At 23.3% G+C, this 15,368-nt stretch overlaps 1 protein-coding gene across 2 annotated transcripts in view; it reads left to right on the forward strand.

Annotated features, from left to right (window-relative positions):
- Positions 1–14,931, forward strand: part of LOC122502558 (eukaryotic translation initiation factor 5B) — a 177,254-nt gene extending 162,323 nt beyond the window's left edge. For both annotated transcript variants that reach the window (XM_043612673.1, XM_043612674.1), the window contains exon 16: positions 14,749–14,931. In XM_043612673.1, the coding sequence (XP_043468608.1) occupies positions 14,749–14,856 (108 nt within the window). In that variant the 3' untranslated portion in view covers positions 14,857–14,931. The remainder of the gene's footprint in view (positions 1–14,748) is intronic.
- Positions 14,932–15,368: the final 437 nt, after the last annotated feature.

A 15,368-nucleotide genomic window follows, 5' to 3' on the forward strand; every position in this document is an offset into this window, starting at 1 on the left:
TAAAATTCCCTAAAAAATGCAATTACTTTTCATAGACTTTTAGAAAATTTCAATTATTTCAAGAAATTTCAATGACTTTGATTATAAAAATTCAATTATTAAAAACAAAAAAAAAACTAAAATTTGCACAAAAGTTAATGAGTCGAATATCCCTCATTTACTTTTGAAAATTTTAATAAAATTCTTTTAAAAATTCAATTATTTTCTACAGAATTTTCCGAAAATACAATTATTTAAAAAAAATTTTTAATTTTATCGAAATGGAAATGAAACATTTCAAAAATTAATGTCAAACTTTTCCTTTGATTACTTGCAAGAAATTCAATAAAATTCTTAAAGAATTGAATTATTTTTCATAGAATTTCAAAACATTTCAATTATTTCAAAAAATTTCAATGACTTGTTTATAAAAATTCAATTTTTAAAATATATATATATATATATATATATATACAAAGAATTTTAAGAATTTCAAGACAATTCCTTTAAAAAATCCAATTGTTTTCTTTAGAATTTTCGGAAATTTCGATTATTTAAAAAATTTTCAATTACCTTTAAAAAATGGAATTGAAATATTTTATAAATTCAATGTGTCGAATTTGTTTCGATTACTTTTACAAATTCAATTATTTTCTTTAGAATTTTCGCAAATTTCAATTATTTTAAAAAAATTTTCAATTACCTTCAAGAACTGAAATTGAAATATTTAATAGAATTAATGTGTCGAACTTTTTTCAATTACTTTCAAGAATTTCAATAAAATTCTTTTAAAAATTCAATTATTTTTTATAGAATTATCGTAAATTTCAATTATTTTTAAAAAAAATTTAAATTACTTTAGAAAAATAGAACTGAAATATTTATTAAAATTTGTTTCGAACTTGTCTCGATTATTTTTTTAAGAAATTCAATTATTTTCTATAGATTCCTTGAATTTCAATTGTTTTAAAAATTTTCAATTACCGTCAACCGGGGCTATTTTGTGCACCAAATAGCTTTTTTTTGATTCAAAGATTTATTTAAATTCAGAATTAAGAGAATAAAGAAAATCAACTTTTGACATATGTTGTGGACATCCTTCTGAAGGTTTCCTATAAATTTTGCAAAGAAAAAAATTTTTTTGTCTTAGTTATAGTCATTGAAAGTCGTGCACACAATAACTCCAGGGATGGGGCTATTTTGTGCATCGAACTTTGTTTTTCTATAATGTTGCGTAAACAATTTTTTTAATCGTTTCTGCTTCATGAAATCTTTTGTGTATATATTTGAGAGTAAATTAAAAAAAGTATGACCTCTAGTAAAATTTTTTTTGTAGATATATTATACAAAAAATGTAAAATAAAGCACTAAAATTTTGCTAAAATCTGGATTTACTAAAAATTAACAATCTTTTTTTAAATTGTATATTACACAGATAGTAAATAAAATTTTTTTCTTTTTTAATATATATTTTATAATAATATACTAATATAATTATAAAATGATCGTTTAAACACTTATAAATAACTTTAAAACATCATTTCAATAGGAGCTTTTTTAATGGTTTTGAATGATATTTTTAAAAAACTTGAAATAAATATTTTTAAGGTTAAATAGATAACAATTTAATATCTAATATGATTTTCAAGTTATTTTAAGAGAAACGAGAAAATAGTTTTAAAACTATAATTTGAAAAACTTATAAATATTAGTTAATGTTCATTTTTTGAGGTTACGTTGTGCACCGGTAGAGCTTTTAATCGTTTTAATGATTTTAATTAACGTATTTACAGTTTTTTGACAGAAAAGTAAGACAAAAATGTATAAAAATGATAAACAGAATCTTCTTTACTTACTAAATAAAATATTTATGAAAAATATTTGATTTTTTTAAGTGCACAAAATAGCCCCATGGAATCCTGGTTTTTCATTTTTTTCCACTTTTCTCTTAAAATAATGAATAAAAAGTTAGCGCATTAAGTATGTATCATCACAACACAATTGAAAACAAATATCTAACACAGTTTATGAGACACATTAAAACTCTAGAAGATCTGGTATAATTTTTCCGAACTTTCAAAATTTTTTAAACAAATTTTCCGTTTTTAGGAATTTTTTTCTCTTAATTGCCAAAGAATTAAATAATAACATTTAGTGCTCTCTATTGTCATGTAATCAAACTTTCATTTTACAAAATAGCAGATTAAAATAATTCATTTTAATAATTTTTTCCATTAAAAAACTCGCGTGCACAAAATAGCCCCCGGATGCACAAAATAGCCCCAGTTGACGATACCTTCAAAAAATAAAATTGAAACATTTAATAAAATTAATATGTACCTATTGAACTTCTCTTGATTATGTATTTTTGAAAATTTATATATAATTGTTTAAAGAAATTGAATTATTTCTAATAAACTTTTTGTGGAATTTCAATTATTTCAAAATTTTAATTAATTGTTTATAAAAGTTCTATTATTTCAAAAAATTGAATGAAAATATTTTTAAAAATTCAGTGTATCAATCGTCTCTTGATTAGTTTAAAAAAGTTTAAATTTCACAGAATTTTTGTAATAATAATAAAAATAATAAAATTGACAAAATAGTAGTAATTAGTAAATAAATAAATAAATTGAAGCAAACAGAGCAGAACAAATAAAAAAAGAAAAAATCAAATCAAAATCAAGTTGAAGACCTTTTCTCTTCTATTTATTCGGTCTTTTCGAATACAATGGGAGGAAGAATTTAAAAGAGAAAATAAATTTTTAATAATATTATTGCGGTGGGTAATTTAGTACAGAGAGAAAGAGAGAGAGAGAGAGAGAGAGAGAGAGAGAGAGAGAGAGAGAGAGAGAGAGAGAGAGAGAGAGAGACAAAAATCTTGTGGAAAGGAAGGTGATTTTTATAAAATTTTATGTAAAGGCGGAAGTCTTCGTTTCAGTATGTAGGATGATCGAGGGTCGCGAACGGAAGTTCTCTGTTCCCACGGCGATCTCGTGCTCTTATTGGGCCCTTCCTTCTCGGATCGCTGAGCATCCCCTTTCTGCTTCTCTTGCACCTTCGAGGCGAGCCTTCGAGCACTTCTTCCTCCTTCAAAATCCCCCCCCCCTCCTATATACTATATATATTCGTCAACGATAATAAGATATTCCTCATCGTCATTTTGTCAGGCCCCAAGAAAAAAATGTCTTTTTTCCTTCAATCAACTTTTTACATTCACAAAAACAATTTTTGGAAAAAACAATTTTTCTCTATCCATCACTATTTTTTACACTTCCGAGGGGTGGGGGAAATTACAATTAGTAGTGAGTTTATTAATTTACTATTTTTGTTATTCTCTTGGTTTACAATTACTAGTGAAGATTATAATTTACTATTTTTCTTATCCTCTTGGTTTACACTCGGGTTTACAATTACTAGTGAGGTAATTAATTTACTATTTTCGATATCGTTTTGGTATACACTCGGGTTTACAATTACTAGTTAGTTATCGTTTTAGTAAAATTAAATTTTAAAATAAACGTAAATTTGTGAAAATAAATAAAACTTGCCCACGAGGGGGATCGAACCTACGACCTTCGGACTTGTAGACTAACGCTCTAACCACTAGGCTAACGACGCGTACTATTACTTTCTCTATTATTTTGAATAATTTTCAGAAATTTCCTTCAGAATTCGTCAATATTATTTAAATACAAAAATTTTTTTTTTTTAAATAAATTGGAACTGTAACTTCTTAATTGTTTAAGTTTTTAAAAAAATGAAAACAATTGAAGGACAGTTTTACATTTTGAAATTCATAGAAAATGTAAAGCAAAAAAAAAACTGAAAAATAGGCAAATTTTAATTATCTAAAATCTAAAAATAAAATCGAAAGAAAATATTTTTTAAAAAAATGTAAAAGAAAATTCTAAAAATAAGTATCGAAATAAATATTCTCCTCGCCTTTTATTTTTCGTGGAGAAATTATTCTGAATGGATTCCTTTTTCTTTTTGTCTTCTTTAAAGATCGTAATCTCGCTTTTTTGGGGGAAATGAGATTGAAAAGTGGCACGAAGAAAATGCGTGTAAGGATTTCGATTTGAGGGGTTTATAAGAGAGTTTAAAATCCGGTTTCATGGCATCGAAACCTGTGTGTATATGTATACGTTCGTTCATTCACTAGGTACTAACGCAACTGTTTCCGTCCCCACCCCCAACCGGAAGTCCCGTTTCATTCATGAATCGGTCACAATGGTAGTTTTACGGAGCCTATTGAGAACGCCTCGGTCTCTTCCCCTCTCACTATCTCGAATGTTTGTACGATTCATAGTCAGGACCGTAAAGACTAAACTATAAAAGAAAATACTATTTCAAATTTTCTCTCCTCTTCATTCAACACAAAAATTTTTTTTCGATCAAAATTTTGACATCTTTTAAACGAATTCGTATTTTAAATTAATCAATTTTTAATATAGTAGCTATTAATAATTAACGTCTTTATAATTTTTTACAATTTTTATATAAACGATTCTTATAATAATTACTACTTATGATAAACCTCGTTCCGTTATTCATTCGTTCTGTCCTCGCCTGAAAATAGTCATAAATTTTTAATAATTCCTTATAAGTTAAAAAAATGAATAATTACTATTAATTATAATAATTCAATAATAATTTTAAAATAATTTAATAATTACAATTAATTACAAGTATTGAAAAAATTGAATTTTTCTATTTAAATAATTCAATTCTAAACAAACTCTCTGGAAAATATTCAAAATATTTAATTGATTTAGAAGAATTTAATAATTACAATTAATTACAAGTATTAATAAAAACTTTCATTTTTTTTAATAATTCAATTTTTTTAAAATTATTCACAAAAATTTATTTAAAAAAGAATTTCAGTAAAAAATTCTAGGAAATAATTGAATTTTTGGGAATCGAAATTTCGTAAAGTTGAATTTAAAGCAATTAAAATTTTAATTGCCTAAGTGAATTTTCTTTTTAATAATTGAATTTTCCAAACTATTAAAAATAATTGATTATTGAAATGAATTTAGTAAAAAATTCTAGAAAATAATTAAATTTAGAAAGAGCGACTTTCTTTTTTGTGAATAATTGAATTTTCTAAATTATTAAAATTAAATGATTTAAAAAAAAAAATATTAATTGAAAATTGTAGAAAATAATTGAATTTTAAGAAAGTACAGTAGAAATTATTTTTGTAAATAATTTTTCCAAAATGTTTCAAAATTGTTTACTAATTTTTGTGAAAAATTATAGAAAATAATTGAATATAAGAAGAAAAAGAATTTCAAATTATTTGAAATAGAATTTTAAAAAAAAATGTAACTCTTATGAGGATAAAATATTATGTATAAGAATTGAAATATTTATTTAACAAAATTGTTGAAATTTTGAATAATTGAATTTAACTTCTTTAAAAATAAGTTTCTTGAAAAGTTTCAATTAAAATTTTTTTTAATAATTTCCTGAAAGATGGTAAATTTTGCGAAATTTTATTCAAAATAACATTTATTTTATTTTTATATTTTGTAGAAATTTATTACAATTTTTACGAAAAATAATCGTGTTTTCATTTCAAATTTGAAGAAAATAAATGAAATATTTTGAAAATAGAATTGAATTTTACAAAAAGTTTTAATTGAATTTGTCGGAATTAAAAGAAATAGTCGAAATTTTTTTTGGAAATCAGGGAAAAGTAAAAAAATTATAACGTTTCAATTTTTTCTGCTTTAAATTCGGAATTTTGAAAAGGTTATTTTTAATTTTTCAATTTCGAAAATTGAATTTTTGTTGAATGATATTTTTGAATCGGTAAAAGCAGGGAATTAATTAATTAGTAACGCTTTTTATTCTTTTGCTTTAAATTTAGAATTTTGAAAAAGTTATTTTTAATTTTTCATTTTCAAAAATTGAATTTCCGTTAAATTATTTTTTTTTTATCCTGGAAAGAAGGCAAGGTCTTAATTAATTAGTAACGTTTTTGTTTTTTTTCCCGCTTTAAATTCAGAATTTATTAAAAAGTTATTTTTAATTTTTTTAATTTCCGTAATGAAATTTTCGTTGAATGATATTTTATTAAAAAAAAAAAAAACACGTGTGGTTGATTATATAAAATTCCGAGCTCCTGTTTTCATTCATGAAAATAACTCGCTCGTGCCTTCGTGCGAATGAAAGATAATGATCAGATAAAAGTGATAACGACATATACATATGTATATGTACACACACATACTGTTGATAGCGCGGTGAAAGTTGGCAACCAGGTTTCTATATTCAGGAAAAATAAACCAGGTGCTTTGGAAATTAAAAAATAAATAAAAATTAATAAAGCAGGAAATATTTACTTGAGGCTCTCATTTTGTCGGGCGAAATAAATTAAAGTCAATTTTTTTTTACTCTCTTTGCATTAAGGTTCAATTTTTTTTACTCTATTTGCAAAATTTATTCTTAATTTGCAGTTTTTTTTTCTATTTGCAAAATTTACTCTTTATTTACAAAATTTACCATCTATTTGCAAAATTTACTCTCTATTTGCAAACTTTACTTTCTATTTGCAAAATTTACTCTTTATTTGCAAAATTTACTGTCAATTTGCAGAATTTACTTTTTATTTGCAAAATTTACTCTCCATCTGCTAAATTTATTCTCTATTTGAAAAATTTACCCCCAATTTGCAAACTTTACTTTTAATTTGCAAATTTTTTTTCTATCGGCAAAATTTACCATCTATTTGCAAAATTTACTCTCTATTTGCAAACTTTACTTTCTATTTGCAAAATTTACTCTTTATTTGCAAAATTTACTCTCTATCTGCAAAATTTACTCTCTATTTGCAAAAAAAAACTAAAGGAAGAGAAAAGACAAAAAAAACTACATTTTTCCTCCTTAGACTATAAATGAAACATTTCGCATCACACTTATATACAATATACAGTGTTCTGGCACAGAAACGACATTAAATTGTGCGTTTGTATTTTGTAGGGAGTGTTTTGCTTCGCGGAAAGAGCCATTGTGTGATCACGAGGCGGAAGCGACGTTAGTACCTTCGCATAAGCTTGTCTTAATGAAGTCTTGAGACGAGTCCCACCTGTCCTTTCTCACCAAACACGATTTCGTTCATTCTTTTTATTTCATTCACAAGGCCTCCACTTCTCATTTCCATGCGAGAGTCTCCTCTATACGTATATACATAAGAGCAAATAGCAAAAAGAGAAAAAAAAGAAAAGGAAAAACCTCAATTAATTTAATTAACTAATGCTCAATTTCCTCGTTTCATTCTTCGCATTATTTCATTCCAACTGCACGCAGAGCAAACTATTGAAATTCAAAGGTAAAAATTTTCATCTGATGGTAATTTTTACCTGTAATAAAATAAATAAAATTAATAGATTAAATAATAAAAATATTTTTGTTATTTTGTCTATTTATTCTCTATTTCTTTATTTTTTTCTGTTGCAAAAAAGAGAAAGAGATAGCTATATTTAACGTCCCCTCTTTTGTCTCTGTCTCTTGACGCATGCGCGTTGATGCGCGACCTTCACGCGAAGCAACTGCGCTTGCGCCACTGTCACTCTCTCATTGGTGGAAAATAGTGGCGCAAGCGCAGTTGCTTCTGTCAACTCTACGCATGCGTCAGGGGGGACGTTACGTTCACAACCTCTCTCTTTCTATCCGCCTGACGCTTCCACCTTTTTGCACAACTAACTCTCTATTAAAATAGAGAACTAACTAAATAGATAGAAATACAAAAGAATAAAAATATTTCCTACTATTAAATTAAATAACTTAATTGCCTACTATTAAAAAAGCTTGCTATTAAATTAACCATCTTAATTAGAATAAAAAAAAAATTATTCAAATTGAAAACATTATTGAAAAATATAATATTAAAATAAATGGAAAAAATATTAAATTAGAAAAATCTATTGAAATTTTCTTGATAGTCAAAGATAGTAGAATTTAAAAAAAAACTACAAGTAAAAATACTAAAACAAAAATTCTGTAATTATAAATAATTATTAATTTCTTGGAAGTGAAACATTTTTCACGTGATCGACTATAAATTTTGTTGTCTCTCTCGAATGTTGGCACATTCGAGAGAGACAAAAAAATTTATAGTCATCACGTGAAAAATATTTTTATATATTATAGTCAGTGTGTCGGTGGTGTATATGCGGTTCATTCAGAATTTGAAACCCCTCGACTCCATTCACCCCGACGACGAAGACGACGACGACTTTCACTCACCAGCCCCCTTTTTCCTCGTATATTACATTCTCAGGTATGACCCCGAACTGAACTGAAAGCCAATGGAATAATATCTCCCTGAGGGTGAATTTCCGTAGCGGCAATTTTTCTCGTTTCTTCATTGAAAAACAAGCACCCTTGTTGACGACGGAAGTCGAGCTCGTTGCATTTCTAAAGAACTACTTCTATTCTATATATATATATATATATATATATATATATATATATATATACTTCAGGTGCAAAAATGAAATTTATTTTCCTCTTTCATATTTAGTTTTATTGTCCACGAAAAGTTAAAATCAATTTCTAAAGGGAAATAATTGTTCACAATTGCTAAATATTGCGTTTTGCATCATTTAATACACTGGATTTTAAATTCTATAAAATCTAATGAATTCTTGAAATTATTTTGTTCATATTTTCTTTTTAATTCATTTTTTTTCTGTTAATTTCCATTTTTATTAATTGACGTAGAAAATTATTAAATGAAAAAGTCAGACAGAATCATTCTTTAATCTTTCAGTTGTATTTTTTAAAACTTTAATTTTTTATCAACAAGTAATTAAAATTTTTTGAAATAATTGAAATTTTCATAAAAATTATTTCAAAATAATTGAATTTCTTACAGAATTTTATTAAAATTCTCTGAAAATAATCGAGGAAAGTTCGACACAATTTTTGCTAAATATTTCAATTCTATTATTTGATAATAATTGAATTTTTATAATTAAATAATTGAAATTTTTCAGAAATAATTGAAATTTTCATAAAATTCTATTAAAACTAATTCAATTTTCCTAAAGTTCTTATGAAAAATAATTGAATTTTCCTAAAATTCTATAAAAAATAATTGAATTTTTTAAAGAATTTTGCTGAATCATTTCAATTCTATTAAATTTAAAAAAATTAAATTTTAATTATTAAATAATTGTAATTTTCTAAAATTTTATAAAAAAAAATAATTGAATTTTCCTGAAATTCTATGAAAATAATTGAAAATTTTTAAAAACCTACGAAAAGTAATTGATTTTTTTTTAGGAAATTGTATTGAAATTCTTATAAATTATCAAGTGTAGTTTGAAAAATTAATTTTTTTTTTTTAATTTCACTTATATATTTGAAATATAATTGAAATTTCTTGAAATAATTGAAAATTTTATAAAATTTTGTGAAAAGAGTGAATTTTTGAAAGAATTTTAATTGTAACTCTCTGAAAGCCTCGAGGCAAGTTCGACAATTTTTTTAAAATATTTCAATTCTGTTATTTAAAAATAATTGAATTTTTATAAATAAATAATTGAAATTCTTCTAAAATAATTGAACTCTTCTAAAATTGTAATAAAAATAATTGAATATTTATAAGAATTTTTTGAAATTCTCTGCAAATAATCGAAGAAATTTCGACAATTTTTATTTTGAATATTTCAATTCTCTTATTAAAAAATAATTCATTTTTTATGAATAAATAATTCAAATTATTTGAAAATAATTGAAGTACATACTAAAAATTCTAATAAAAATTAAGTCAAATTCAATGATAATTGAAAATTTTCTTAAATAATCGAATTTTTTTTTAACATAATTGAAATTTTCATAAAAAAATTGAACTTTTATAATTAAATAATTGAATTTTTGAAAATTATTTCAATATTGATTTCTATTTTTTTTAATGTCCATTATTTATATTCATCTATATTTTTCTATCTAGTTATTTTCACTTATTTTAATTCTTTAATTTTTATTTATTTTCGATTTTTGTTCTTTTCATTTGTTTTTATTTACATTTAATATTTTTTTTTCGTTAAGGGCATTGAAACACTATGACGTCACAATTTGTACAAAGCATATGTTCTAAAACTTTGGACGTCATAATGATTTAAATGCCCTTAATTTTTATTTTTATTTATTTCCAATATTTCCATTTTTGTCTTTTAAATTTTCATTTCTATTTGATTTTCCATAAAATCTAATATTTACGTAAATTAAGAATTATTTCCAGTTACAAAAATATTGCCTTTCATTTCCCTTTTTTCTATTTTTAGAAACTTTGCTTTTATTTAGAAACATTTTTCCCCGACATCAAGTCTAATATATTATTATTATTATAAATATAAATTATAAATCACTATAAATGATTGAATTTAAAATGAAAAAAACGATTAACATACAAATTTCCTCTAATAATCGACAACTTAGCGAAAGTGGAGGTGTTAAAAGTGTAAAAGTGGGGGGGAAATAAATGTAAATTTCTTGTAGATATTTTCGTGTGGCCTTAATATCCGTTTAATAGTTGTCTCTATAAGAAAACAGGAAGTTGCATTGATCAATTTTTATCTTTACCTCTCTGCTTTCAACTTCCTTCATTCATTTTTCGAGAAAGCTTATTGGTCGTATATATTATAAAACGTTGGCGTGTTTGTATATACATATATATAAGACAGCCAACATATATGTCCATTCACGGATCGATAGGTGGTTTTCTGGATGACACGTTTTCCACCCAGACTATACGCGGCCCACGTCTTCTCACTCCTACAAACTTGGCGAATTATTATATGGGACAAATCATAATTTATCGAGAAAAATAAAAATTTATTCGAGGATATTTATTTTTGTATTATGCATATGGCTTTGTATTTTCCTATTTTTACTTAACTCTTGTTTTTTACTGTTACTTAATTTAAAATTTTAGAAAATTTAATTATTTATTAAGTTGTTCAATTCAAAGGGAAGCAAAATTTTAACTTTTTTGTATTTTTATCTCCTTATAAATTCCTCTATCTTAATAGAGAGTTATTCGTACGAAAAGGTGGAAGCGTTAGGCGGATAGAAAGAGAGAGGTAGTGAACGTAACGTCCCCCCTGACGTATGCGCAGAGTTGCCAGAAGCAACTGCGCTTGCGCCACTATTTTCCACCAATGAGAGTGTCACAGTGGCGCAAGCGCAGTTGCTTCGCGTGAAGGTCGCGCATCATCGCGCGTGCGTCAAGAGACAAAGACAAAAGAGGGGACGTTAAATCCACTAGCTGTCTTTTTCTACAAAATTGATGCGCTTGCAGAACTCACGCGTCTTATTATCAATTAATTTTCTCCGCGAAATAATTCTTATTATCAATTAATTTTTTTCCGTGAAATAATTCTTATTATCAATTAATTTTCTCCCTGAAACATTTCTTATTATCAATTAATTTTCTCTGCGAAATAATTCTTATTATCAATTAATTTTCTCCGTGAAATAATTCTTATTATCAAATAAATTTTCATCATTAAATAATTTTTACTATCAAATAAATTCTCATTCGTGAAATAATTCTTATTATATCAAAATAATAATTTGTTGAGCTAAAAATAAATTTTCCTTTCAAAGAATTAAAGAATTTCTATTGTATGTATATTTAAATTCTAAATATATATTTTTCTTTATAAAGCAAAAATGTAGATTACTATCGATCAGTTTAAAAGTCAAATGTGTGTATGTATCATATCTGCGATCCTCAATTAAATAATTTCTTCGGTTTTAATGACTTTATCGTATCCACAAAAGGCGTTCGCTAATTTCCGTAATAATTTATTCCTGGAAATGTTAATTGGTTGATATTCAAGAAACGAGGACACGCTTCTCCTTGTCCGGCGCAAAGCAAGTAAAATCAGTAATGAGATTAACTATTGTTTCTCTTCTACTCTATTTTTCTGTATAATTTATAATTTTGAATCAACGGAAAGCAAATGGAAAAGTTCAATAAATAGAAAATGAAATAGAAATAAAAAAAAGTTATAATAAAGTCAAAAAATAAAAGTGAAATAAAAATAGAAAAGTTAAATAATATAAATAAAATAGGTATAAAAGTTTAAATAATAAAAATAAAAAAAAAATATAAATATTATTAAATACAAAAATAGAATAGTAAAAATAAAGTAAAAAATAAAAGTGAAATGATAGAAATAAAATAGAAAAATGAAATAATAGAAGTAAAATAAAATATAAAAGTTTAAATAATAGAAATGAAAGAAAATAAAAAAGTTAAAAAAAAATAAAAATTTATTCAAATACAAAAATAGAATAGTAAAAATAAAGTACAAAATAAAAGTAATATAAATAGAAATAAAATAAAATAGAAAACTTAAATAATAAAAGTAAAATAAAATGCAAAAGTTGAATAGGAAAAAGTAAAATAAAATTTGGATAATAAAAATAAATGGAATTACAAGAGTGGAGTAATAAAAATGAAATATAAAAATAAATAATGAATATAAAATATAAAAGTGAAATAAATATAAATAAATATAAAAGTAAAATAATAGAAATGAGATAAAATAGAAAAGTTAAAAAAATAAAATAAAACATAAAAATGTAAATAATAAATAATAAAAGTTGAGTAATAAAAATAAAATGGAGACAAAAGAGGAAATCTATGAGTGTAATGAAGAAGAAGAAGAGAACATGAATGAACTCCAGGAAACTAAAGTGGAAGTGTGTATATATAATATATGTACATGGACTTTTAAACACGCGTGTTGGTTTTATGATGTAAGAATCGATACAGTGCGAGAGAAAACACGTGACATGACTCGATTGTTAGGAAGCGCACTCGGGACAATATAATTACATAATATACTCATAAAGTGATTTCTAAAGATGGAAATAATAGATTTTATGTATTTCAATCAATATAGAAATTAATAGGTTTTCATTAATGGCCTATGTAATCGCCGCAATGTAAATATGTATTTTATTTTCATACAATCATTGGATTTAATTTCGCATTTACAAAAATATATTTTCAATTTAATTTTCTTTCAAGTATAGGCAATTTAAATTTTTTTAAATAATAATTTAACTTTTCTGAAATTATATAGAAAACGATTTAATTTTTTTCACAAATTTTATTTTTAAAAGTAGTCGAGGATAGTTTTGAAATATTAATTTTTTTGAATTTTTTATTATTTTCTATAAATGAAGTTTTTGATTTTAAATAATTGAATTTTTATAAACAAAGAAAAAATATAAAGAAGATTCAAAATTTTTTAAATAATTGAAATTTACTAAAATTTTACAGAAAATAATTGAATATTTAGAAGAATTTTATATTCAAATTCTTGAAAATTGTCTCAAAAGAAGTTTGATAATTTATTTTTTAAAAATATTTTAGTTGTATTTCTTCAAAAAATAATTGAAAATTTTTAAAATAATTGAAATTTTTATAAAATTCGAATGATTTTATTGAATTGAATTGAATTTTTAATAGAATTTTAGCGAAACTTTAGAGAAAGTAATGGACGAAAGTTCGTTATATTAATTTTACAAAATATTTCAATTACATTTTTGGAAAGTATTTGAAAATTTTTAGAAGAATTGAAATTCAAGAAATTCTATAGAATATAATTGAATTTTTAAAAGTAATTTATTGTAGTTTTTTTAAAATTTGAATAAATTTTTATCATAACAAGTAATTAAAATTATTCGAAATAATTGAATTTTTCGAAAATTCTATGGAAAATAATTCAATTTTTAAATATTTCTGTTTTATTTTTTGGAAAATAATTGAAATTTTTGAAAATTCTATGAAAAATAATTGAATTTCTTTAAAAATCTTAAATTAAAATTCTCTGAAAATAATCGAGGCAAGTTCAACACAATTTTTGTTAAATTTTTCATTTCTATTATTTAAAAATAATTGAATTTTTAAAATTAAATAATTGCAATTCTTTTAAATTAATTGAATTTTTAAATATTTCTGTTGTATTTTTGAAAAAATAATTGAAATTTTCTAAAATTCTATGAAAAATAATTGAATTTTTATAATTAAATAATTGAAATACTTTAAAAATAATTGAATTTTTGTCATTAAATAATTGATATTCTTTGAATCTTTTGAGGAATCTTATTAAAATTTCTTGAAAACAATCGAGGCAAGTTCGACATAATTTTTTTGAAAATTTCAATTTTATTATTTGACAATAATTGAATTTTGATTAATAAGTAATTGAAATTCGTTGTAAATAATTGAAATATTCTAAAATTCTGTCAAAAATAATTGAACTTTTTAAAGAAATTTATTGAAATTCTTTTAAAAATAATCGATCAAAGTTCAACATATTAATTTTTTAAAAGGTAATTGAATTTTTAAAAATTTGTAATTGAAACTTTTCTAAAATTCAATTATTAATTTCAATTAATAATTCAATTAATTTTTTTTTTAAATTTCAATTACATATTTTTAAAATTTCAATTACCTTTTAAAAAAAAAGAAAATTGTTTAAATAATTGAAATTTCCTAAAATTCTATGAAAGAATAATGGAAAATAAAATAGACAAAATAATTGATTTTTTAAAGTACTTTTTGAAGTTATTGAAACTTATTGAGGGAAGTTAGAGAAAATAATTAAATAATAATAAAAATATTAATATTAATAAATATTAAATAATTTATAATTAATCAAAATAATAAAAAAATAATAATTTTTCCACAGTAAATAATAACAGTCTTCTTTAATTTTTCTGTTGCAGATAAGCAGACAAAGTATAGATGCCTGTAAAGATTACTTTAGAGAAGATCTCGTCAAGACTGATTGGCAATTGATGGTGGAACTGAAGAAACTCTTCCAGATTCTCTAAAAAAAAGACTTGAGAAATTAGAGAACTAGAAAATGTGACATATTTTAATGTGTCTCTTTTAGCTGAACTATCAAAGAAGAAAAAAAGAAAAATTTTGGATGAATCGATAAAATAGTAAGATCGGTGCTTAATTATTCATATACATATAAACAATTTCTCCATCAAATTCATTTCTCAAAAAATTAAAAATATGCAAATTCAAAATGCATGTGAAAATCGAAAATCAAATGCCAACAATTCGCGATTGACATTTAAACTTTTGTGCTTCTTTTTTTTAAATAATTATTTCCCCATTTATTTCGGCTTTTGACTTAATACTCGACGAACCAATTTTTTCACCAATCGTTTTTTTCAATTATTTTTCAATTACTTATCAGGTATTTTTCAATTATTTTTCAATTATTTGTCAATTATTTTGCAATTATTTTTCAATTAGTTGTCAATTATTTTGCAATTATTTTTCAATTAGTTATCAATTAGTTATCAATTATTTTTCAATTACTTTTTCAATT

Source organism: Leptopilina heterotoma, unplaced genomic scaffold, assembly GCF_015476425.1.
Source record: "Leptopilina heterotoma isolate Lh14 unplaced genomic scaffold, ASM1547642v1 Lhet_234, whole genome shotgun sequence".
NCBI classification, from domain to species: Eukaryota; Metazoa; Arthropoda; class Insecta; order Hymenoptera; family Figitidae; genus Leptopilina; species Leptopilina heterotoma.